The 27,367-nt window shown below is 38.5% G+C and overlaps 1 protein-coding gene across 1 annotated transcript; it reads left to right on the top strand.

Moving 5' to 3' along the window:
- Nucleotides 1–1,067: 1,067 nt before the first annotated feature.
- Nucleotides 1,068–27,110, top strand: ZNF479 (zinc finger protein 479). Its single transcript, XM_010332927.3, has 4 exons — nucleotides 1,068–1,214; nucleotides 6,619–6,745; nucleotides 7,246–7,341; nucleotides 24,526–27,110. The coding sequence occupies exons 1-4, from the start codon at nucleotides 1,212–1,214 to the stop codon at nucleotides 25,860–25,862; spliced, it is 1,563 nt and encodes a 520-aa protein (XP_010331229.1). The 5' UTR covers nucleotides 1,068–1,211; the 3' UTR covers nucleotides 25,863–27,110.
- Nucleotides 27,111–27,367: the final 257 nt, after the last annotated feature.

The following is a 27,367-nucleotide window of genomic DNA, read 5'->3' as shown; positions in this document are numbered from 1 at the left end:
TCGCGCCATTGCACTCCAGCCTGGGTAACCAAAGGAAGCAGCCCTCCTAAATAAAATGTGAGCCACATGTGTATTCTAAATTTTCTTTATTTCTTTCCCGAGTAGCTGGGATTACAGGCGCTCATCACCATGCCCAGTTAGTTTTTAGTGGAGATGGGGTTTCACCGTGTTGGCCAGGCTGGTCTTGAACTTCTGACCTCAGGCGATCCATTTGCCTGGGCCTCCCAAAGTGCTAGTATTACAGGCTTGAGCCACGGTGCCCTACCGTGTTCTAAATGTTCTAGCAGTCAAACTTCAACAAGAAAGAAGAAACAGGTGGAATTCATTCTAACCATTGAATTAACCCAATATATCCAAAATATTACCATATTAATATGTGAGCAATATGTGACTATTGATAAAGTGGATATATTTTTGGAACTAAATCTTTAACTCCGTATTTACCTTTCTTTCTTTTCTTTTCCTTTTTTTTTGTGGCAGAGTTTCGCTCTTGTTACCCAGGCTGGAGTGCAATGGCGCGATCTCGGCTCACCGTAACCTCCGCCTCCTGGGCTCAGGCAATTCTCCTGCCTCGGCCTCCTGAGTAGCCGAGATTACAGGCACGGGCCACCATGCCCAGCTAATTTTTAGTATTTTCAGTAGAGACGGGGTTTCACCATGTTGACCAGGATGGTCTCGATCTCTTGACCTCGTGATCCACTCGCCTCGGCCTCCCAAAGTGCTGGGATTACAGGCTTGAGCCACCGCGCCCGGCCTTATTGCATTATTTTCATATGTGAATAGCCATATAGTATATTCTTTATAAAAGCATTCAACCTTACACACAGGTCAGATGCAAACATAGCCTGGGGAGGGCCCGGCCGGGCGCAGGGAGGAAGCCCCGCCCGAGCGGGCCGAGCTCTCACTCCAGCTCCGCTCAGCCCCGCCGCCCAGCACGCCTGCCGTCACTCAGAGCCTGGTGGGGCGGGGCCCTCAATGCCGTCCAATCAGGGACGCCGTTCTGGGAACCGTCCAATCAGGCCGGCGGCCGGAGCGGGCGGGCTGGCTTCCGGATTTGGCGGGGCCTTTGTCTGCGGCCGCCGCCGGCGCGCCCGCTCCTCTCCTCGGTGCTCCGTCTCCGCTGCTCCCGGAGGCCCGGCCTCGGCGGCCCCGTGACCCGCAGGTGCTGGGAGATGCGCGGCTGAGACGCCGCGACCGCCTGAAGCCCGGACATGGTGAGCCCGCCGGGTCGGCCTCCCGAGAGAGGCGGGGGGCCTGGCTGGAACCGGCTGGAAGCGACGGCGGGGCTCGGGCCTCCCCGCGGGCGGCTCCCGGACCCGCGGCCCCAGTTCTCCGCGGCGCGGCCCGGCCCGCGGCCCCCTTCGGACGTAAGATGGCGGCTGCGGCCGGACCGGGCGTCCTGCCTCCTCCCTGCGCGGCGACTCGGCCCCGGCCTGGAGCCGTCTCCGGGCAGCGCGGCAGCCGCAGGGCCGCGTCTCCCCGGCTGTGCGGGGACCGCGGGAGGGTCGTCCGGGGAGAGTCCTGGCCCGGGCTGCGGGGTTCATCCGTGGGAAGGGCTTCGGTCCGTGGGGTTCCCGGGCCCTTTTTTTCTATTAAAAATTCATGGAAGTCACTGGAAAAATATTTTAAAATGTAATAGAAGTGTCGTTCAAAAATTATAGCGCCCCCGGCTATGAGTTGTCGTTTGTGGCCCATGGGAGGAGCTGGAAGGAAAGAGTTCGAAGAGGTGTGCGAGGAACAAAACCAATTTCAATTAATACGTTAGGTGCAGTTACATAGCTTCTTAATTTGTAAGATCAGGGTGCAGATTTCCTGTTGCGTAATCAGAGGGTACTTGGCAGCTTACAGTTGGTTAAGCGTGAATTTTATTTCCCCCAGTGTAATAATTTAGAAAAAACGGTGTATTCGAGTTAGATCTTTCTAAAAAGAGAAATCTAGGGACTGGAGCCACCTCAGTCTAATCGCCTGCCACTTAATTATTTTCACACTCCACAGGGGACTGATTTTCCCCTGCATTGTTTGACCTGTGTCCCCAAGCAAGACTGCTCCCCATTCCGAATTCCTCCAGCCTAACTCTGACTTGCAGTAAAATACTTAATTTACACATTCTGACATTTTCAAATGTCAATTTCTTCTCCCTAATTCACATTATTAGTTATTTATCCTTTACTGTACATTTTTGATACTGTAATTAATTTTTTGAAAAATCATTGGATGGTACTTTTTTTTTGAGACGGAGTTTCGCTCTTGTTACCCAGGCTGGAGTGCCATGGCGCGATCTCGGCTCACCGCAACCTCCGCCTCCTGGGTTCAGGCAATTCTCCTGCCTCAGCCTCCGGAGTAGCTGGGATTACAGGCACGCGCCACCATGCCCAGCTAATTTTTTGTATTTTTAGTAGAGACGGGGTTTCACCATGTTGACCATGGTTGGTCTCGATCTCTCGACCTCGTGATCCACCCGCCTCGGCCTCCCAAAGTGCTGGGATTACAGGCTTGAGCCACCGCGCCCGGCTTCTTGTCTTCCTCATAATGCAAGAACTAACTCATCAGGACAAGGTGATCCAAATTCTGGAGCTCCACCAGGGCAGTTTCATTTTTTACGTAGGATCATGCTGAGTCATCAGCCGAGGGTTACTGGGAACCCTCTCACCATCATCTAGGTGTCTTTGAGATTCTTGAGGTTGTCCAGAGCAGAACGATGTCAGGCTCACAAGAGTGGCTAATTCTGCTTCTGTCTCAGTGTAAGAGAAATGAGTCATTTTGCATTTGTTCTCCCCTCACATGAGAGATGTCTTTGGTTTGTACCCAGATGAGAGTTTTTCAAGTTTCCTGGTACTTGAGTGAAAAAAAAGGAAAGGGCCTGGTGACTCAAATAGATAAACTAATTGTTTCTATTTTATATGGCCATGAGAAAAGAGTTGGAGCAGTCAGGGTTCCTCCCATGCAGGAACTGTTAGTCTAGAATGGCAACTGGATAAATGAAGCATAATATGGTTGGTACAGTCTATAGATGTGTGCAAAAGTACTCGGCCTTTATTTTGGCCACTTTATATTGTGACTTTTGATACCATCACCTGAAGGGATATTTTTGAACAGAAGAGTTGTTATTATTTGTATTCCTTTTTATCTTCCTATTATACATAACTTATCTGCGATAACATTACCTAGAGAACCTTAAGGAATGTGTTTAAATTGCTTATTAGTATATGTTAGAAAATTGTCATGGCAGTGGCTAAAAAAAATTAGCTACACAAATTCTGTGATTTAAGTTTCTCTTAGGTAAGCCTAAAAAAATCAGAACTGGAAATACCCTAGTGGCGTAGAGAGCAGAATTCTACATAGGGTTCACTCCCTGCCCCCAGTTCTGTTAAGATTCCCTCTTTTTGGAGGCCTTATTTAGGTCTGACCCCAGTGTGGGTCTTGCCTCACCGAACTGATGATACTGATTAGAAGAAATTAGTTTTGGCTGGTGAGTCCTGCAGCCTTTCTAGAGCTGGTGCCCCTAATTCCCTGAAACTCAGAAGCAGATAAATGGGAAAAATTAAGTATTTATTTTAGGGCCTTAATTTTTAATTTTTTAATTAAAACCAGTACTTGCTGAGACATTCCATGTAGCCACTTGTTTTCTGTTACTGCAGATTCAGTAGTTGCTGCATAAGTCACAAAAAAGTAAATAAAAAATAAAACTTTTTCTGAACTACATTAAGCTTTTCTGTATCCCTCTAATCTGTCTATATTTAGCTTTTGTTTTATACATTAAAAATAAAATAAATGACAGAGAAACAGAAGAAATAAAAATCCTGGGCTCTTTATCCTGAGAATTATTGAACACCTCGTACCAACTCCAGGGTGTTATCAGGATTAAATCAAATAATGTATTTTTCCCAGCACAACGCTCTGTAACACTTGAGGATGTAGCACCTGCTTAATCAACGTTACACTAGTACATGTGTACATGTCGTTTTCCAAATGCAGACTTATTCAAACATTACTGTCTTCTGTTTTTTTCTGTAAACTTTAAAGGACCAGCAAAGAATATGATGCTTGAGGATGGAGATTGGTTGTGTTTGTGTTGTGACAAGAGAGCTGAGTTTAAGGGAATCTGTGCTGTGCCTGCTTTCTCCAGCTAATGCTAATAATGGCCCAGGAAGAGCAACATCAGCATTGACAGGGGATTGGTTTAAAACACCCATTTACGAACCCTTTTGAAACTTGCAGAGTGACATAACATAGAGTGGGACCAAAATTATCAAGTGATTTATAAGGTCATTAAAGCTTGAGAGGCAATGCTTAGCTAAGTGGTTATCAGCCCAGCCCTAATTAGGATTATGTGGCCAAGAACTCTTACTTGTGCTCTTTCCACAGGTTCTGTTAATTGTTCTTGGTGGCCGCAGCATATTGTTCTAAGTAAGGGCCTCATGTGACTCTAAAATGAGGACAGAGTCAAGTATGAGGGGTTCAAGATACATTCATAAGAGTTAAGTTCTACCTTTGCATTGAAGGTTGGTCAAAGGGCCTATTTTGTTCAGGTTTGGTAGAGACAGGTCAGCGTGGTTCATATTGCCATTGTTGTAGAAAAAATTACTGGTGTCTCTGCCAGGGGAGGGCACCTGAGGACAGGAAAGGAGAAACTTAATTTTTTTTTTTTTTTTTTTGACATGGGTTTTGCTCTTATTGCCCATGCTGGAGTGCAATGGTGCAATCTTGGTTCACTGCAACCTCTGCCTCCCGGGTTCAAGTGATTCTCCTGCCTCAGCCCCCTGAGTAGCTGGGATTATAGGCGTGCACCACCACGCTGGCTAATTTTGTATTTCTTTTAGTAGAGACTGTGTTTCTCCTTGTTGGCCAGGCTAGTCTTGAACTCCCGACCCCAGGTGATCCACCTGCCTTGGCCTCCCAAAGTGCTGGAATTACAGGCATGAGTCACTGTGCCTGGTGAAAATTATATTTTTATCTTCATGGAGCATCTCATTGTTCCTGAATCTCTTGTAAATAGGACAGAAGTGGGTGGACTTTTTCTACAGGTCTTTGTTTTCTGCCTGTGGGTGTGGTGTTAGCAAGTAAACAGGGGGTGCTGACACCTTCAGAGGCATATTCTCAAGATGCAAGGGTAATTTGTCCAGAGAATCTCATCTGAGAAGGAATTCCAAAAAAAGGAAGAGAAAGAGGAAGAATTGGCTCTTTTTCACTTAAACCTGTCTCAGATCAAGAGCTGTGTCCACTCTTCCTCCTGGAATGCCGTGCGTTTAGTACTTGCAGACGTCTCTACTCGATCTTTTCCTCCCTGAGTTAGTTTCAATTACTTTAAAAATTCATTATAATAGTTAAGGGTCTCTGAAAAATATTTTTCCTATATACCAGAGCTTTGTTTACATTTTCTACATCATGGCTTCTTATATGCCATGCAAAATTCTCATTATGAATTTATAATATGCAATATTATAAAAAATATTTTCTTTGTGCTGTTTAATTATGGAACATGTGGATAGTCAAGATTTCTATTGGGGAAATTCGGAGGTCCTTAGTAAAGAAGGAGAATATGTAATGTTGAGGATTTATCTGTGTTCTCCATTAGTTATATGCAGAAAGAAATTAAGAAAATGCTTATTTAAACAGAATTACATTTATCACCCAGGAAGTTCTGAAAAATTTTTTAGGAGATTCCTGCTCTCTAGGGTGCTAAAGGACTACTTAGAATCACTATTTAATAGTACAGTAAATAGGAGATGTCTGTATTTTGAACTTTGCATAAAATTGATTTTTTTTATGGTAAAAATTAGATTATATTTTACTTTTGGGGGGCAGTACTCCAGCAGTGATGCCGTGATCTTTTCTGTGCATTGGCACATCATAAAAATTTGTTCCTAGTGCAGTTGATGTTAATGATTGACTTGGTTAAAGAGCTCTCTGACAGGTTTTTTTCCTATAGAGTTAATCACTTTTCTCTTTATTAATAAGTATTTTTATGCAGCTGATGTGCATAAACCATCACATTTAATTTGGCAGCTGCCTTTTTCCTTAGGTTATATTTGCATATATGTCTTTGGAAAATGAAGGCTTTCATCTTTGTTTACAGGCCAGAAAAACTGGGAAAAACACAGGCTCTTTTACTTACTGGATGTTTGACAAAATATTCTTGGGCCAAAAGCATTGGCATTACTGGTGAGCTTGTTAGAAATTCAGAAATTCAAACTTTATTTCAGATCTTCTAAAAAAACATTCAGCATAATAAGATCTCCAGTTTACTGTACACATTAAAATTTGAGAGGTACCTTGTAACTCAACACGTCTTTTCCATCTGAAAAATATACACAACTCATTCTGCATAATGTCAATATGGCACTCAAAAATTTACATGTTTGTATTCATGTTCTATTATGCTTTATCATTCAAAAAAGTATCATATATACACTGCTGTTATGGATCTTATGCTGTTCTTTGATCTGAGTTAAAGAATACATTAGAGAAATTTCCATGTTGAAATTCATTTTATTGGATCATTTCAGTCACTCCTGTAAGTCAGAATCAGTTTTCTATACTGTTTTACTTTATCTTGAGCCAAAATAAAAACTCTGCCCATGGTTATTTAGTATATATGTATGTGTGTATTTTTTTCAGGGTCCGCTGACATTTAGGGATGTGGCCATAGAATTCTCTCTAGAGGAATGGCAATGCCTGGACACTGCACAACGGAATTTATATAGGAAAGTGATGTTTGAGAACTACAGAAATCTGGCCTTCCTGGGTGAGGATAACGTCAACACAGAATTCCTAATAGGCCCTAGACGTTTTATTTATCTTTTTTTGTATAACTTGTGGTAGTTTATGCTTTCCATAAATGAGTTTCAGATCCCTGTTTTCAAGAAATTTTTTGATATTTGTCCATGTAGAAAAAAATTTATTTGATACGTTTCATCTTGACCTGAACTTTCTACATTCCTGAGCTGATCTGTATCCTTCATTCTAGTTTGTGATAATTACAGAAATTTGGTGGCATAAAATGTTGTTGCCCACACCTTAAAATTTAATTGCCACCACCAATTTTTTATTCAATAGTACGGGATAGTGAAATTAAAGACTTACAAATTTAAAGTATTTTCTAAATATTTAGAAATTTGTTATAAATGGGTAATTTGGGATTAATTTCCTAGAATATGCTATGACATCCTCTTTACTGAGCACATTAGTAGGGTAGTAATTGGAGAATGTGAGCAAGATTTATGTTATTTATTTTTAATAAAACAGGTATTGCTGTCTCTAAGCCTCACCTGATAACCTGTTTGGAGCAAGGAAAAGAGCCCTGGAATAGGAAAAGACAGGAGATGATAGCCAAGCCCCCAGGTAGGTGAAAGTGAATACAACAGGTGGCACAAATGAGAGGTCCAAAGGTCAAAGAGAAAGCCGGTTCTTGACGTGGGGTTGGGAAGCTATGTTCTAGAGGAAATCGTTTCTGGGAAGCTCAGTCGTTGTTGTTGTTGTTGTTGTTGTTGTTGTTTTTGTTGTTGTTGTTGTTTTTGTTGTTTTTGTTGTTTTTGTTTTGCTTGCTCTCACATAGGGGCATCTTCTTTCTTGTGCTCTTAAATTCTGTAAAAATTCTACTTTCCCATCAGTGATCTTCCTTCAAGTTTACTGTGAGAGCCAAAGCCCTCTTCATGGCATATTAGATACTGCACAGTCTGGCTGATTTTCCATTCTTCTGGGGACACATGAATATCTGCATAATTTTGAGAAACTGTATGATAAACTATTTTTTAAGGTCTCTTTCTAGATCATGTCTGAAATATGTGTGATTAGTGGTTTCTGTTCCATTTTTGGTTAACTTTTCTGCACATTCCATCTTGTTTTTATTATTACAGTTTTGAAATATAGTTTGAAATTATAAAGTATGATGTCCTTCTGCTTTGTTCTTTTTCTTCAAGATTGCTTTGGCTAGTCAAAGTTTGTTGTAGTTTTATGTAAATTTTAGGATTTTATTTTCCATTGCTATAAAAAAAAATGCCACTGGAATTTTGATAGGGAGTTCACTGAATCCATAGATTATATTGGAAAATATGGCACTTTAACAGTATTTATTCTTTCAATCTATAGATAAAATATTTTTAAATTTATTTGTGCTCATACCTGGAATCCCAGCACTTTGGGAGTCCAAGGCAGGGAGATGCACTTGAGGTCAGGAGTTTGAGACCAGCCTGGCCATCATGGTGAAATCCTACCATCTCTACTAAAAATACAAAAATTAGCTGGGTATGGTGGCAGATGCCTGTAATCCCAGCTACTGAAAAGGCTGAGGCAGGAGAATTGCTTTAACCCAGGAGGTGGAGGCTGCAGTGAGCCGAGATTACACCACTGCACTCCAGCCTGTGTGACAGAGACTGTCTCAAAAAAAAAAAATTATTTGTATTTTTTCCATTTTATTTTATTAATATATTTGTATTATAAAGATTTTTTTTTATTTTAAATTTGTTCTCGGAAATTTGTTATTTTAATGCTATTGTAAATAAGATTGTTTTCTCTCTCAGTTTGCCTTAAGTGTATGGAATCATAACTTGTATGTTAACTTTATATTTTGCTAATTTACTGAGTGTATTTATTAATTTAAATTGGTTATTTTTAATATATAAGAGCATATGATCTACAAGCAGCAAGTTTTTACTCATTTGTCTTCAATTTCAATGAGTTTAAAAAATTTTTTTTGACTAATTTTTCTGCCACATCCAGTTCTATATTAAATGAAAGCATTTACAGTGGGTACAGTATAGTTTTGCATTGGTTTCTGAATTTGAAGAAGCAAACACCTCTTTTAAGTTTTTATAAACTGGTTTCAGGGGGTAAAGTTTTTTGTTGTTGTTGTTGGGTTCTCAGGGTGATGCAATACCTGCTGGGTTTGTAGTGGAGAGTGGTGTAGCTTGCTCACAAGGATGCTGGGTCTGCACTAGGGCTCACCTTTATTGGCTTAATAACAGGGGCTTGGATAGTTGTAATTTTCATTAAATTTTGGAACAGACTGGATATTTTTCTTGATGTTGCTCTGTAGGGCAGACAGTAGAGCAGGATTTTGTAATTGGATTTATATATGATGGGCTTTGTATCAGAATGTGGATGAGTATGGCTTTCACTGAATACCAGACAGGATTTTTTCAGGTCACTGTGTGGGTTCCTATGTAGGCAGAACTGGCCATGAACTATGGCTCACAGTTCTACAAGTCATTGAACTGCTTCAGAAACCACAGTCAAGAATGAGGTCTGCAGGCCTATGTGGCAATGAATGTGTATCTTCCTCCAGGCCTCTGGAAGGGCACGATCTCACCTAGACTGTGGCTGGGAGGAGTTTGGGATGATTACAGAGTAAGTTCAGAATTCTCAGTGGGACCAAATTCAGTGGGACATTTCCAGGATCTGTAGCTTAGAACAGGGGTCCTATATTTTTCCACCCAAATGAGGGCCTGCCTTCTGAAAGGAACACTCCTCAATCTTAGACTTTAGCAACGTCTCACAACACTCTATCTGGACCACAAAGCTCTCTTAAAGGCACTTATTTTTGAGATGGATTTTGGCTTCATAACCCAGGCTGGTTTTAAATCCCCAACCTGAATGTACCATGTGTCTGTCATTACAGGTGTGAGCCATGCTGCTTGGCTCTTTCATAAAGACATTTTTGTCAGGGATGGCTGGTAAATTTTCTTGCTGTGGGATGGTAAGCAAATAGGGCACCTTTTATTTTTCCACCTTACAAGTTGTCACTCTCCCTATACATTTTTACTTTCTATTTTCTATTTCAAATTTTTCTGTACTTTAGATTTGAAGATTTAGGACCTGTGCTATAATTTACATGTTATGGTTGATGTTAATTGTAAATTAAAGTTTACAAAAAAGAATTATAGGATTTTCATCCACTTTCTTAAGCATATATCTAAATAATAACATAACTAATTTCTAAATATTTGCCTTTATATGAGGTGCTAACCATATTCTAAAAAATATATAATTTTTAAGTTTAGCAATGTAAGGCTGTTGTTTTGCTTCTAAAGTTGGATGACGGCAGTTTGTATTGTGTAAGAATAGCATATATTTAAAACATTTAAAAATTACTAGTTTCTTATAAACTTTTACTATAAATTTCATGTTAGAATTTTTTATTTATAATTATACTTTTTTCTGAAATTTTATTGCAATACAGTGCATGCCAATGATTTGAAATAGCTGCTTTCTCTGAGTACACAGTCACAGCCAAATATGTAATTATTTAGACAAATTCTTTTTTAATGGCACATGAATATTGTAAACCAGATTTTGTGAGTAAACATTTCTCTAGTTACAGTTTCATATTAGTGCTTTATTTAGTGTAGGTTTTTAAACATCAGTTTATTGTGAGTTGTGGTTTTACTTACATACTTTAAGTCAACATGGGGTTTAATTAAAAGATTAATCAGCAGTATGTCTATCACAATCATGTTATATATGTATGTGTGCTTTTATCTACAAATATGACCCCAGTTTCGGTTATGCCTTATTTTGTGTATATTCTTTCTTAGCTGATTTTTAGTGGTTGTCTTATATCTAGGTGAGTAGTCATGGAAATCGTCCTCTTTTCACCGTGTCTTTAATAATGAGTATTTATTTCCTTTGCATGAGAGAAGCACTTCCGTGATTTGAAGACAATTTTTGAAAAGATTTGTAATTCTGCATTTTTTTAGTTTTTCTTTTTAAAAAGTTGTGAAAACATAACGTAAAGTTTGCCATCTTAAATTCATGGAAGTGTATAATTTTAGGGCCAGGCATAGTGGTGGTTCACATCTGTAGTCCAAGGATTTTGAGAGGCCAAGACAGGAAGTTGGAGAGCAGCTTGGGAAACATATGAAGACCCAATCTCTAAAAATAAATAAATAAATACATAGATACATACATAAAATTTTTAAGCCAGGCATGGTAGTGTGCACTTGTGGTCCCAGCTACTTGGGTGATCAATGGGAGAGGATTACTTGAGTCTAGTTGTTTGAGCCTGCAGTGAGCCATAATTGTGCCACTGTACTCCAGCTTGGGTGACACAGTGATATCCTGTCTGAATAAAGTTTTTTTTTTTTTTTTTTTTTTTTTTTTTTTTTTTTTTGAGACGGAGTTTCGCTCTTGTTACCCAGGCTGGAGTGCAATGGCGCGATCTCGGCTCACCACAACCTCCACCTCCTGGGTTCAGGCAATTCTCCTGCCTCAGCCTCCTGAGTAGCTGGGATTACAGGCACACGCCACCATGCCCAGCTAATGTTTTGTATTTTTAGTAGAGACGGGGTTTCACCATGTTGACCAGGATGGTCTCGATCTCTCGACCTCGTGATCCACCTGCCTCGGCCTCCCAAAGTGCTGGGATTACAAGCTTGAGCCACCGCGCCCGGCCTGAATAAAGTTTTACATTTCAGGCCTGTGAAGTACATTCACACTGTTACGTGAAATACTTCTAAAAAGTTTACATCTTGTAAAACTAAAACCTTGTACCCATTAATTAATAACTGTCCCTTTTACCCTCTCTTCAGCCCTTGAGAAATACCCTTCCACTTTCTGTTTTTATGAGTGTGACTACTTAAGATATCTCAAATAAGTGGAATCGTACAGTATCCATCATTTTGTTACTGGCTTATCTTAGGTGACATAATACTCTAAACATTTATCTTAAAATGTGACAATATTTTCTTTTTTAAGGCTTAATATTCTATTGTATGTATATGTTACCTTTTAATGATATATTTATAAATCAAAGAACACCTGGATTGCTTCAGCATTTTGATTTTTGTGAATACTGGTACAATAAACATATAAATGTTCAAATATGTTTCCAGGTCCTGCATTGCATAGTTTGGACGTAGATCCATAAGTGGAATTGCTGTATTTAATAATAATTCAATTTTTAGGTATTAGAGGGAACATTATAACATTTGTAAATAACGGTTGCATTCTTATTTTGCACCAACAATTAACATGGGTTTTATTTTCATTGCATCATCAACCGATTCGATGTTTTCTAGAAAACTGACACTGGCTGTAATAATGGGTGTGAGAGGACTCTGTTTTTCATGTGATTTTCATGCATTTGTCTACAAATAATATTTTTGTGCATCCTTTCAAATGCTTTTTTGCATTTATATCATTTTGAGAAAAATTTAATTCTAAGTTAAGTTATTCAACTTTATAATTCAGTTTTAATAGTTGTTTAACTCCTATCACATGTAATTTGCAAATATTTTCGCCGATTTCCTAGGAGGCATCATCACTCTTTTGAATGTTTTGTTTGGTGTGCAAAAATGTTGAAGTATAGTGTAGTTCAATTATTCTGTTCTTCTCTTTGTTGCTCACGCATTTAATATCCTATTTAAGAAAATGGTGCCAATACAAATGTCATGTTTTTTTCCTATATTTTTTCTAAGAGATTTTTAGTTGCTTTTAAATTTCTAAATATTTTATTTCAAATATTCTTTGTATATATTTCAAGGAAAGAATTCAGCTTTATCAGTGTAAATAACCCTGTTTTCAACATTATTTTTTGGAAAGATTATCTTTTCTCTACTGTGTGTTGATGGTGACTTAACTGAAAGATCATTTGATCATACACAAAACTGTTCTTTTCTGCACTCTGTATTTTGTTTTTCTATCTGTTTATATGTCTTTGTGTCAGTACCACATTGTTTTTGCTATTGTAGCTTTTTTTTTTTTTTTTTGAGATGGAGTTTCGCTCTTGTTACCCAGGCTGGAGTGCAATGGCGCGATCTCAGCTCACCGCAACCTCCGCCTCCTGGGTTCAGGCAATTCTCCTGCCTCAGCCTCCTGAGTAGCTGGGATTACAGGCACGCACCACTATGCCCAGCTAATTTTTTTGTATTTTTAGTAGAGACGGGGTTTCACCATGTTGACCAGGATGGTCTCGATCTCTTGACCTCGTGATCCACCCGCCTCGGCCTCCCAAAGTGCTGGGATTACAGGCTTGAGCCACCGCGCCCGGCCTATTGTAGCTCTTAATATGTTTTTCAATCAGGAAGTATAATGCTTTTTTTCATGGTTGTTTAGCTAGTTATAGTCATAATCAAATTTTAAAATTTTAAACATTTCTGTAAAAAAAGAAAACCTGTGCTATTGGAATTTTTATAGAGATTATATTGAATTTGTCTACCAAGTTAGGTTATATTGACATCTTAACAAAATGAAATTGACTTTTGAGCAAAAATACGTCAAAGAGTGTGTTTTATTTTAAATTAATTGTTTAGACAAGTATGTCTCACTATGTTGCCCACTCTACTCTCAAACTCCTGTTCTCAAGCAATCCTTCTGCCTTGGTCTCCCGTAGTTTCAAGTTTACAGATTTGAGCCACTACACCCGGCCCACATGTTTCATTTTCATGTATTTTTGGATTTTCTAATTTTACCTTTGCTTTTAATTTCTAGTTTTATTCAGTTTTTGTAAGAAAATACCAGTGTATGATTTTGGTGTTTCTAGATTTATTTATCATTGTTATTTTGAGACAGGATCTTACTGTCACTCAGGCTGGAGGGCAGTGGCATAATTTTGGCTCACCGCAGCCTCAGCCTACTGGGCTGCCCCCCGTGTAGCTGGCACTACAGGCATGCACTATCATGTCTGGCTAATTTTTAAAATTATTGGTAGGAACAGGCCTCACTGTGTTACCTAGGCTGGTCTCAAACTTCTTTGATTCTCCCTCCTTGGTCTCTCAAAGTGTTGGAATTATAGGCATGAGCCACTGCACCCAGTTGATATTGTTAAATTTAATAAGATGCATTATGTGTTTTAACAGAATATACTAGGTGCAAATAAGAATATTATATATTCTGTTGCTTTTGACTGAGAAGTTTTTTTTATGAGTCTGTTAAGCCTGGTTGGTCTATGATACGGTATGCATGTTCCTGTTCTCCAGACCTCATGTTGCAATGTGATCCTTAATGTTGGATATGGGACCTGGTGGGAGGTGTTTGGGTCATGGGGGCAAATTCCTCAAGAATGGCATGACATGATCTTCTTGGTAATCAGAAAATTTACACTCTATTAATTTAAATGAAAGCTGCTTCATTAAAAGAAGTGACTCCTTCACCTCACACTTGCTCTGTCTCTTACCATTTGATATGTCCAGTTACTCTTTGCCTTCCACCATGATTGTAAGCTTCCTGAGACCCTCATCAGAAGCAGATGCTGCCACACACTTCTTGCACAGTCTGCCAAAGTGTGAGCCAAATAAACATGTTTCTTTATAAATATACTCAGGTATTCCTCTATATGTAAAATAATCACTACAGTCTGTAATGCCTGTTTTCTGTTTTCTTATTGATCTTTTATCTTTTTTTTTTTTTTTTTTTTTTTTTTGTGACGGAGTTTCGCTCTTGTTACCCAGGCTGGAGTGCAATGGCACGATCTCGGCTCACTGCAACCTCTGCCTCCTGGGCTCAGGCAATTCTCCTGTCTCAGCCCCCTGAGTAGCTGGGATTACAGGCACACGCACCACCATGCCCAGCTAATTTTTTGTATTTTTAGTAGAGACGGGGTTTCACTATGTTGACCAAATGGTCTCGATCTCTTGACCTCGTGATCCACCCGCCTCGGCCTCCCAAAGTGCTGGGATTACAGGTTTGAGCCACCGTGCCCGGCCTTGATCTTTTATCTTAATTTTCTATTTGTGATTGAAAATGGGTCTTGATAGCTACAACTGTTGTGTCGCTATGTATTTCTTTCTTCACCTTTGTCAATATTTGCTTTCTATATTTTGGAGACCTGATGTTATTCATACACATACATATAGATAGATATGATAGTTACGGATTCCTGGTAAATTGATTCATTTTACCATTATGTAATATCAGTCTTTGACTAAGGCTAAAACTATACTTATTTGTTTGCTTGTGTTGTTTGTTTGTTTGAGATAAGAGTCTCTGGTGCATAGGCTGGAGTGCAGTGGTGTGATCGTGACTCACTGCAACCTCCACTTCCCTAGTTCAACTGATTCTCTTGCCTCAGCCTCCTGAGTATCTGCGATTATGGGTGTGTTTCACAATGCCTGTCTAATTTTTGTATTTTTGGTAGAGATAGGGTTTTATCATTTTGACCAGGCTAGTCTCAAACTCCTGACCTGAAGTGATTTGCCTGCCTCGAACTCCCAAAATGCTGGGATTACAGGCGTGAGCCACCATTCCTGGCCAAGTACTTGACTTAAAGCATATTATGTCTAATATAATGATGACCATCTCACCCAATTGTGGTTACTATTGACATGAAATACAGTTTTTTAAAAAATTTTGTTACTTTCAGCCTATTTGACTCAATGGTAAAATGAGTCTCTTATAGAGAACATACTGTATGCTTTTTTACTTAAGCTGCTCAGGCGTCTTATTTATTTATTTATTTGTTTGTTTGTTTATAAATTAGATAGGGCCTCTTTCAACCAGGCTGGTTTGCAGTTGCTTAATAATGGCTCACTGCAGCCTCAACTTTTGAAACTTAGAAGATCCTCTAACTTCAGCCCCTCCAGTAGCTGGGTTACATGTATGTGCCATCACATCCCTAGTTTTTTATATTTTTGGTAGAGATAGTGTTTTATCATGTTGCCCAAACTGGTCTTGAACTCTTTTTTTTTTTTTTTTTTTTTAATCTGATTTTTCCATAGGTTATTGGTGTTTAGTTACCACGAGTAAGTTCTTTAGTGGTAATTTTTGAGATTTTGGTGCACCCATCACTCAAGCAGTATATGCTGCCTGCTATTTGTAGCATTTTATCTCTCACCCCTTTCCCACCTGACCCTGCAAAGTTTATTGTATTGTTCTTATGCTTTTGAGTCCTTAGAGCTTAGCTCCCACATATCAGTGAGAACATACAATGTTTGGTTTTCCATTCCTGAGTTACCTCACTTAAAATGGTAGTCTCCAATCTCATCCAGGTCACTGCGAATGCCATTAATTTATTCCTTTTAATGGCTGAATAGTATTTCATCCTATATATATGCCACAGTTTCTTTGTCTACACATTGATGGGCATTTGAGTTGGTTCCACGATTCTGCAGTTGCAAATTGTGATGCTGTAACTGTGCGTGTGCAAGTATCTTTTTCAGACAGTAACTTCTTTTCATGTAGGTAGATACCCAATAATGGGATTGCTAGATCAAATGGTAGTTTTACCTTTAGTTCTTTAAGGAATCTCCACACTGTTTTCCATAGCCGTTGTACTAGTTTACATTCCCACGAGCAGTGTAGAAGTGGTCCCTGATCACCGTATCCATGCCAACATCTACTGTTTTATGTTTTTCTGATTATGACCATTTTTATAGGAGTAAGGTGGTACTGCATTGTGGTTTTGATTTGTATTTCCCTGATCATTAGTGACGAAAAGCATTTTTTCATGTTTATTGGCCATTTGTTTATCTTCTTTTGAGAAATGTTTGTGTCCTTAGCCCACTTTTTAATTAGATTGTTTGTTTTTTTCTTGCTGATTGTTTGAGTTCATTGTAGATTCTGGATATTAGTCGTTTGTCAGATGTATAAATTGTGAAGATCCTCTCCCACTCTGTGGGTTGTCTGTTTACTCTGCTGACTGTATCTTTTGCTTTGGAAAAGCTCTTTTAAGTTCCAGCTGTTTATCTTTGTTTTTATTGCATTTGCTTTTGGGTTCTTGGTCATGAAATCCTTGCCTAAGCAAGGATTTCAAGTGTTATCTTCTAGAATTTTTATAGTTTCAGATCTTAGATTTAAGTTCTTTATCTTGGGTTTATTTTTGTATAAGATGAGAGATAAGGATCCAGTTTTATTCTCCTACATGTGGTTAGCCAGTTTTCCCAGCACCATTTGTTGAAAAGGGTTTTTTTCCCCTCACTTTATGTTTTTGCTTTCTCAAAGATCAGTTGGCCTTAAGTATTTGGGTTTATTTCTGTATTTCCTATTCTGTTCCATTGGTCTATGTGCCAATTGTTTATGCCAGTACCATGCTGTTTTGGTGACTAGGGCTTTATAGTGTAGTTTGATTCAGGTAGTACAATGCCTCCAGATTTATTCTTTTTGCTTAGTCTTGCTTTGGCTATGCAGGCCCTTTTTTGGTTTCGTATAAATTTTAGAATTGTTTTTTCTAATTCTGTAAAGAATGGCGGTAGTATTTTGATGGAGATTGCATTGAATTTGTTTATTGCTTTTGGCAGTATGGTCATTTTCAAAATACTGATTCTACCAATTCATGAGCATAAAATGTGTTTCCGCTTGTTTGTGTTATCTGTGATTTCTTTCAGCAGTGTTTTGTAGTTTTCCTTTTAGAGGCTTTCATGTACTTGATTAGGTATATTTCTAAGTATTTTGTCATTTTTGCAGCTATTGTAAAAGGGGTTGATTTCTTGATTTGATTCTCCACTCGGTCACTGTTGGTGTATAGAAGAGCTACTGATTTGTGTGCATTAATCTTGTATCTGGAAACTTTGCTCAATTCTTTTATCAATTCTGGGAGTTTTTTGGAGGAATCTTTGGGGTTTTCAAGATAAATGATAACATCACCAGCAAACCCTGACAGTTTGACTTTCTCTTTACTGATGTGGATGCCCTTTATTTCTCTTGTCTGATTCCTCTGGCTAGGACTTCCAGTGGTATGTTGAAGAAGAGTGGTGAGGGCCAGGCGTGGTGGTTGGGCCTGGGGTCGTGGCTCACACCTGTAATCCCGCACTTTGGGAGGCTGGGGCAGGTGGATCACCTGAGGTAAGGTGTTCAAGACCAGTCTAGCCAACACAGTGAAACTCTGTCTCTACTAAAAATACAAAAAAATTAGCCGGGCATGGTGGTGGGCACTTGTAGTGCCAGCTACTTGGGAGACTGAGGCAGAAGAAGCACTTGAACCCAGGAGGTGGAGGTTGCAGTGAGTCAAGATTGTGCCATTGCACTCCAGCCTGGGCAAGAAGAATAAGAGCTTAAGAAAAAAAAAAAAACAACAGAAGAGTGTCTTATTTCAGTTCTCAGAGGGAATGCTTTCATCGTTTTTCCATTCAGTATTATGTTGGCCGTGAATTTGTCATAGATGGCTTTTATTGCATGGAGGTATGTCCCTGGTATGCCAATTTGACTGAGAGTTTTAATCATAAAGGGATGGTGGATTTGTCAAATGTTTTTTCTGCATCTGTTGAGATGATCATGTGCCTTTTATTTTTAACTCTGTTTATGTGGTGTAAAACATATTGACTTGCATATGTTAAACTGTCTGCATCCTTGGTGTGAAACTCACTTGATCATGATGGATTATCTTTTTGATACGTTGTTGGATTCATTTAGCTAGTATTTTGTTAAGGATTTTAGCATCTGTTCATCAGGGATATCAGTCTGTAGTTTTCTTTTTTGATCATGTCCTTTTCTGGTTGTGATAATAACATGATATTGGCTTCACAGAATGAATTAGGGAGGGTTCCCTCTTACTCTGTCTTTTGGAATGGTATCAATAGGATTGGTACCAATTTTTTGAATGTCTGGCAGAATTCTGCTGTCAATTTGTCTGGTCCTAGACTTTTTTGTTGGTGGTGGTAATTTTAAAATTACCATTTCAATCTGGCTACTTGCTTTTGGTCTGTTCAGGGTATATAATTCTTCCTGATTTAAGCTAGGAGGGTTTTATTGTTCCAGGAATTTATCCATCTTTTCTAGGTTTTTTAGTTTATGTTTGTAAAGGTGTTCTAGTAGCCTTGAATGAACCTTTGTATTTCTGTGGTGTCAGTTGTAATATCTCCCATTTTGTTTCTTACTGAAGTTATTAGGGAAGTCTGCTGTTAATCTGGTAGTTTTCCTTTATTGGTTACCCTGGTGCCTTTGTGTCACAGTTCTTAACAGTTTTTTCTTTGATAACCTGATGACAGTGTACCTAGGTGATAATCTTTTTTTGTGACAATTTTCTCAGGTGTTCTTTGTGCGTCTTGTATTTGGATGTCTAAGTGTCTAGCAAGGCTGAGGAAGTTTTTCCTCAATTATTAACCCAAAAGTGTTTTCCAGTGTTAGGTGTGGTCATTTAACATAATCCCAGACTTCTTGGAGGCTTTGTTCATATTTTCTTATTCTTTTTTCTTTGTCTTTGTTGGATTGGGTTAATTCAGAGACCTTGTCTTTGAGCTCTGAATTTTTTTGTACTCATTCTAGTCTATTGCTGAGGCTTTCTAGAGCAGTTAGCATTTCTGTAAGTGTGTCCATTGTTTTCTGAAGTTTTGATAGTTTTTTCTTTATGCTATCCATTTTCTTGAATATTTCTCCCTTTGTTTCTCGTATTGTTCTTTGAATTTCCTTGCATTGGGTTTCTGCTTTCTCTAATGCCTTTCTTATTAGCGTACTAACTAACCCCCTGAATTCTTTTTCAGATAAGTCAGGAATTTCTTCTTGGTTTGGATCTATAGCTGGTTAGCTAGTGTGATAATTTGGGGGTACTAAAGAGCTTTGTCATATTACCAGAATTGGTTTTCTGGCTCCTTTTCACTTGGGTAGGCTCTTTCAGAAGGCAGTGATTTTTTTGTTTGTTTGTTTTTTGAGATGGAGTTTTGCTCTTGTTGCCCAGGCTGGAGTGCAATGGAGTGATCTCAGCTCACTGCAACCTTCACCTCCCAGATTCAAGCAATTCTCCTGCCTTAGCCTCCTGAGTAGCTTGGATTACAGGCATGAGCCACCACACCCGGCTAATTTTGTATTTTTAGTAGAGATGGGTTTCTCCATGTTGGTCAGGCTGGTTTCAAACTCCCAGCCTCAGGTAATCTGCCCACCTCTGCCTCCCTAAGTGCTGAGATTATAGGCGTGAACCACCTCACCCGGCAGTCTCTGTCAGAAGGAAGGTCTAGAGCTGAAGGGTGTTTTTCAGATTCTTTTGTCCCACGAGGTATTGCCTTGATGTAGTACTCTCCCCTTTCTCTATGGCTGTGGCTTCCTGAGAGCCGAGCTGTATTGATTGTTATCCCTCTTCTAGGTCTAGCCACCCAGCAAGTCTACCAGGCTCTGAGCTGGAACTAAGGGTTGTCTGCCAGGAGTGCTGTGTTGTGAACTGTTGATTGGTCTCTCAGCTGTGGATACCAGCACCTGTTTCAGTGGAGATGAAATGGACTGTTAATGTCTTTGCTTTGCTGGTTCAATGCTCTCTTTTTGTGCCGATTGGCCTCCTTCTGGGAACTGGTGCTTTCCAGAGAGCATCAGCTATGGCAGTATGAAGAAGAACCGGTGGTGGTGGTGCCCTAGAACTTCTCAGAGTATATATGCCCTTTGTGTTCAGATACCAGGGTGGATAGGGAAGGACCATTGGGTGGGGCAGGGCTAGGTGTGGCTGAGCTCAGACTCTTTGGGTGGGCCCTGCTGTAGCTGCTTTTGAAGATGGGGATAAAGTTCCCAGGTCAATGGATTTATGTACCTAGGAGGATTATGGCTGCCTCTACCAAGTTATGCAGGTTGTCAGGGATGTGGGGAAAAGCTGGCAGTCACATGTCTCACCAGCTCCTACATGATCCGAAGGGCACACTCCCACTGTGTCCTCCATAACAAGTCTGTTTTCAGGCAGTTAGCAAGCAGCTCTGAGGACTTGCCCCAGGCTATCTGCCTCCTAGCTGTGAAAGAAAAGGGCATTTGTTCTTCCCAGGCCTGTGGAGTCTGCATGATGAGTTCTGGCCAGGAGGCTTCTCTCTCAGGTGGTTCAAATTGCTACAGAGTTCAGTTGGGGGTTTTCTTCTCCCTCTGGTGTTTTCCCCATGCCTGTGCTGTCCTCCAAAAAGATCCTTGTAATACCAGACAGGAATGGCCTGTTTGGGAACCCAGCGAGCTCCCAGAGCCTTTCCTATTGCGTCTTTTACCCCCACATTTCACTCGGCCTCTAAATGAACTCAGCTCCAGGTAAGGTTGGCATCTTCTCCCACAAACTAGATCCTCAGTTTCCCCAGTGGGGGTGCATGTTCAGGGATGGAGCATCTGCCTTTTCCACTTCTGCAGTTTGGGCACTTACAGTATTGGGGGTGTCTCCTGGATCCTACAGGAGCAGTCTGCTTTACTCAGAGGATCTGTGTGTCATCTCAAGTTTCCTGATTTATTCCTGCAGTTATTCTGAAGCTAAAGTTAATGGTGCAACTCTCCACACACTGCTTTGTTCACCTGAGTTGGGGCTGCAGGCTAGTCCTGCCTCCCGTCTGCCATGATGTCCCAGGATTTGTTCTCAAACTCTTGAGATCAGCTGATCAGCCCACCTTGGCTTCTCAAAGTCCTGGGATTACATTTTTTAATTAATGTATTTTTTAAATGATTGCTTAAAGAAATACAGTTACTATTACCAGTTTATTGTTATTGTTTTATGTTTTTCTTGTAGATATGTTTTCTTTTTCACGGTTCATTTTAGTGCCTTAATTTTTGTTTGTTTTAATTTTGTTGTGACATGGTTTATTTTTAAACCTTTTCACATACTTTCTAGAAGTACAATTAATTATCTTGAAAAATGTTGATTACATTAAACATCTTAAAGTTGAAACATTATGTTTTAATTTCGTAACAATTTTTTTTTTTTTTTTTTTTTTTTTTTTTGAGACAGAGTTTCGCTCTTGTTACCCAGGCTGGAGTGCAATGGCGTGATCTCGGCTCACCGCAACCTCCATCCCCTGCCTCAACCTCCTGAGTAGCTGGGATTACAGGCATGTGCCACCATGCCCAGCTAATTTTTTGTATTTTTAGTAGAGACAGGGTTTCACCATGTTGACCAGGATGGTCTCAATCTCTTGACCTCGTGATCCACCCGCCTCGGCCTCCCAAAGTGCTGGGATTACAGGCTTGAGCCACCGCGCCCGGCCAACAATTTTTTTTTTTTTGGAGACAGAGTCTTGCTCTGTTGCTTAGGTTGGAGTGCAGTGGTACGATCTCAGCTCACTGCAATTTCAGTCCCCGACGTTCAAGCAATTCTCCTGCCTCAGCCTCCTTAGTAGCTGAGATTACAGACACACACCACCAGGCCCAGCTAATTTTTGTATTTTTAAGGGGGACAGGGTTTCACCATGTTGGCTGTGCTGATCTCGAACTCCTGACCTCGTGATCCACCCGCCTTGGCTTCCCAAAGTGCTGGGATTACAGGCATGAGCTATTGGGTGTCTATTAATAGATTTATGTAGATTATTTTTTGTCATATAGAATAACTTTAAAGGTTTTATGCACCATCATTAGAGTAAATATGTGTGTGTATATTTACATTTAATAGAGAACTTTATATTTATATGTGGTTTTATACTGTCTAGCGTCGTTTGTTTTTTTTTTTCCCCAAAATAATGAACTCATTTTAGCATTTCTGTTTGTTTATATGCAGAGTCTCACTATGTTGCTCAGACTGATCTTGAACTCCTGGTTTCAAGTTATCTTACTGCCTTGGCGTCCTAAAGCTGTAAGGTTACAGGCCTAAGCCACTTTGCCAGGCCACCATGTAGCAGTTCATGTGGAACTGTACTAGTCATAATGAACACTGTCACCTTTCATTTTGAAAAGTCTTTATTTGTATCTTGTTTTTAAAGTAAACTAATTTTGGGCCGGGCACGGTGGCTCAAGCCTGTAATCCCAGCACTTTGGGAGGCCGAGGCGGGTGGATCACGAGGTCGAGAGATCGAGACCATCCTGGTCAACATGGTGAAACCCCGTCTCTACTAAAAAATACAAAAAATTAGCTGGGCATGGTGGCGCGTGCCTGTAATCCCAGCTACTCAGGAGGCTGAGGCAGGAGAATTGCCTGAACCCAGGAGGCGGAGGTTGCGGTGAGCCGAGATCGCGCCATTGCACTCCAGCCTGGGTAACAAGAGCGAAACTCCATCTCAAAAAAAAAAAAAAAGTAAACTAATTTTGAATCAAGTATTACTGGTTAGGAATTTTATTACTACATCAAAATTTGAGACATTCTCAGACTTTTTTTTGTCTGCAAGTAACCTCTAGGTTACTTTTTTCATATATATATATATATATATATATATATATATATGTATGTATGTATATATGTATATTTTTTTTTTTTTTTTTTTTTTGAGACGGAGTTACCCAGGCTGGAGTGCAATGGTGTGATCTCGACTCACTGCAGCCTCCACCTCCCGGGTTCAGGCAATTCTCCTGCCTCAGCCTCCTGAGTAGCTGGGATTACAGGCATGCACCACCATGCCCAGCTATATTTTTTGTGTTTTTAATAGAGACGGGGTTTCACCATGTTGTCCAGGATGGTCTCGATCTCTCGTGATCCACCTGCCTTGGCCTCCCAAAGTGCCGGGATTACAGGCTTGAGCCACCGCGCGCCCGGCCCTCCTGTATTTTTCTTCTAAGAGTTGTTTAGTGAATATATTGAAGTACTTGATGTTGTCCAGTAAGTTTTACTTTTCATGTTTTAATTTTCTTTTGCAGTTTTATATTTTTGTGTTATGTATTTTAGGATATGCCACCTCACATGAGTTAATTGTGTTTTGATTTTTTAGGTTATATTATAATTGCATATGCCAGTGTTTAACTGAACAATTTAAGACAGTGTGGAGTAAAGTCAAATATGAATCAGCCATATGTCTACTGCTAATATAATATCTGTATGTGTTTACCTGTATAAATATTATCCTTGTACTTTTTATGACTTGTATATTTCTGGTATAGATTTGTTGCAAATGGTTATTTAATCTTGTCGAGGTGAGCAGTTATAAAAATTCTCCTAATTTCAACATCTATTTATTTGTGAATCTATATTATTTTTGTATGGGAGAAAAACTTTTCTATTTAAAGATAATTTTAAAACTATAGTAACTTTGTGTCTCTTAGTTATTATTGTCTATTTTTACTGGTCAAATATATAACATTTACAATAGAATATTTTAAAATATTTAGTACTGTTAATTATATTGACATTGTTATGAAACATATTTCTAAATGTTTTTGTCTTGCAAAGCTAAATATCAATACACATTAAACAACTACCAATTTTACCCACTTCCTGACACTTTTCAAACCCCACTCAATCTTCTCTTAGGTGTATAACTGTTTCATATGTCTCATACAATCTCTGTCTTTTTGTGACTGACTCATTTTAGTTTGCATAATGTCATCAAACTTTATAGTTGTTAGAATATTTCCTGCTTTGTAAATATAGGTGATATTTAAGTATTTTATATTTTAAGTTATATATACTGAGTAATTTGGTGACAAATTTGCATTGCTTTTTCTTACTGGCTTTCAGTAAGAATGCTGCAATAATTATAGATATTCAAATGACTCCTCAGTCATATATGTGAAAGTTTATATATATGCTGCGTTTTATTCTACTAGGGTACACTTTAACCTTTTGTACTCATACCAAATTGTTGTAATTCTGTAGCTCTGTAATGTGTTTCAAAATCAAACTGGAATGCTTTCAAAATTACTTATTTTATTGAAGATTTGGGGGTAGTTAAGATTTTATATACTTTGCTATGTCATTTTGCTTATGTAGTTGGTATAATTTGATAGGTTTGATTTGTAAAGTATATTCATCTCAGTCTAGCAAGTGGAGTAATTTGTTATTTTTATGTCTTTCAGTTATGTGTTCTCATTTTGCTGAAGACCTTTGGCCAGAGCACAGAATAAAAGATTCTTTCCAAAAAATGATACTGAGAGGATACGGAAAATGTGGGCATGAGAATTTACAATTAAGAATAAGCTGTAAAAGTGTGGATGAGTGTAAGGTGTACAAAGGAGGTTATAATGAACTTAACCGATGTTTGACAACTACCCAGAGCAAAATATTTCAATGTGATAAATATGTGAAAGTCTTTCGTAAATTTTCAAATTCAAATAGTCGTAAGATAAATACCGGAAAGAAATTTTTCAAATGTAAAGAATGTGGCAAATCATTTTATATGCTTTCACATCTAACACAACATACAAGAATTCACACTAGAGAGAATTCCTACAAATGTGAGGAATGTGGCAAAGTTCTTAACTGGTTCTCAGAGCTTATTAAACATAAGAGAATTCATATGGGAGAGAAACCCTACCAATGTGAAGAATGTGGCAAAGCCTTTAACCAGTCCTCAACCCTTTTTAAACATAAGAAAATTCATATTGAAGAGAAACCCTACAAATGTGAAGAATGTGGCAAAGGCTTCAGTTTATTCTCAATCCTTAGTAAACATAAGATAATTCATACTGGAGACAAACCTTACGAATGTGATGAATGTCACAAAACCTTTAACTGGTTTGCAACCCTTACTAACCATAAGAGAATTCATACTGGAGAAAAACCCTTCAAATGTGAAGAATGTGGCAAAGATTTTAACCAGTTTTCAAACCTTACTAAACATAAGAAAATTCATACTGGAGAGAAACCCTACAAATGTGAAGAATGTGGGAAAGCTTTTAACCAGTTTGCAAACCTTACTAGACATAAGAAAATTCATACTGGAGAGAAATCCTACAAATGTGAAGAATGTGGCAAAGCTTTTATACAATCCTCAAACCTTACTGAACATATGAGAATTCATACTGGAGAGAAACCCTACAAATGTGAAGAATGTGGCAAAGCTTTTAATGGGTGCTCCAGCCTTACTCGACATAAAAGAATTCATACTAGAGAGAATACCTATAAATGTGAAGAATGTGGCAAAGGCTTTACTTTATTTTCAACCCTTACTAACCATAAGTTAATTCATACTGGAGAGAAATCCTACAAATGTGATGAATGTGGCAATGTTTTTAACTGGCCCGCAACTCTTGCTAATCATAAAAGAATTCATGTTAGAGAGAAACCCTACAAATGTGAAGAATGTGGCAAAGCTTTTAACCGGTCCTCACACCTTACTAGACATAAGAAAATTCATACTGGTGAGAAACTCTACAAACCTGAAAGATGTGGCAATGATTTTGACAACACCTAAAACTTTTCTAAACATAAAAGAAACCATCCTGTTGAGAAACCCTAAATATGTGAAGAATTTGACAAAGCCTTCCAATGATTGTTACACTTGATTGTAGGTAAGATAATTTATGCTAGAGAAAACTTTTTAAGTGTAAAGAATGTGACAAAACTAATACATCTTACTGCACAGGAAAGCATTTTTGCTTGAGAAAGATTATACAAATAGAATGTGAAAAAGTCATTGATACCTGTTCACGTTTTACTTCAGCATCAGAAAGTTCATACATAAATGAGAGTTCATATTTAATAAAAGCATTATAAGTACAATTACTGTCAACAGATCTTTTAGAAAATATAACCCTTTAAAGTGAAGAAGCATGTTATTCTGAAGACAAACATAACAAATACTAGGAGCATAGAAGGTTTGTAGGACCTTTACTTGTATCACAAATCTCACTATACACATTTTGTACTAGAGGAAAACCCTGAAGCAGTTGCTCAAACTTTGTTCAACATCAGGAAATTTATACTGGAGAAAAACCTTGCAAATGTAATGAATTTGGAAAAACATTTTATTTCAAAGACTGACGCTTAGAAAACAGCAGTTTATATTGAAATGTGTTTTTGCAGATGCAGCAAGTATGAAAAATATTTAACCCAAAATTGAGTCTATGTAAATATCTGAGAATTTACAGTAGAAATAACTAAGGCACTGACACTTTAGACGTTACACTAAAAGAGAATGTTGAGTATTAAAAAAATCTATAAGTTGTTAGATTATTTGTAAATAATTTTAAAAGGAGCAGAAGATTCCTTGGAGAGTTATACTCAAAGTATACTTTTTCTTGAAAAAATTACAGCTAATTTGAAAAGTAAATGATGAAATTCAAGTCTTATTCTTTATCTTCATTTATTTACATGCGAAAGCATGTGGTAAATTGCTGCTTTGTCAAATATATGAGAGATTCTCTTTTATTAGATGGGCATTATTTATGATTTTTTTCTGTGGAAGAACATGGGCATTAAAATATAAGATTTATGATGAAAAAGTGGAGAGGCTTTTGTCAGTTTACTTTTCTTAGTGATGCATGAGATAGGTGTTCAGAGTAATACTCTATATCACAGTGGAGAAAAGCTTTTTAAATTTTACTTAAATGTAATTGGATTAGTGAATCATTCTACTAATTGTACTTTTATGCTATAAATGCAAAAGTTTTTAGATTACCTGTAAACTTAATTTTGTAATTAAACATTTCTTTAACATGTTGAGGCTATTGTGCATTCAATGAAGTGTTACTATGCCATTAACTTTAACCTATTTCACTTTACTCAAGTAGGGAGATAAAAGATAGTAACAATATGTTATTTAGTCATGAGATAATCTTTCTGCGCCTGACTGACTTCAACTAATGTTCTGTCCACCAAATTAATTGATGTGATTGAAAATAATAAAATTTTATTTTGACTCCACATAGCAAAAGCAAGAGTAAGCAAAAAGAAGAAATCTAGAGGCATCACATTACC

The sequence above is a fragment of the Saimiri boliviensis genome, chromosome 20, assembly GCF_048565385.1.
Source record: "Saimiri boliviensis isolate mSaiBol1 chromosome 20, mSaiBol1.pri, whole genome shotgun sequence".
Lineage (NCBI taxonomy): Eukaryota > Metazoa > Chordata > Mammalia > Primates > Cebidae > Saimiri > Saimiri boliviensis.
The sequence above is the reverse complement of the archived record's forward strand: the minus strand, read 5'-3'. Positions and strand labels throughout refer to the sequence as shown.

Excerpts from the sequence above, each read along its gene's own strand:
- ZNF479 (XM_010332927.3), top strand. Across the intron at positions 6,746-7,245 it reads CAGAAATCTGGCCTTCCTGG|GTATTGCTGTCTCTAAGCCT; the intron begins GTGAGGATAACG and ends TTAATAAAACAG. Across the intron at positions 7,342-24,525 it reads GATGATAGCCAAGCCCCCAG|TTATGTGTTCTCATTTTGCT; the intron begins GTAGGTGAAAGT and ends TATGTCTTTCAG.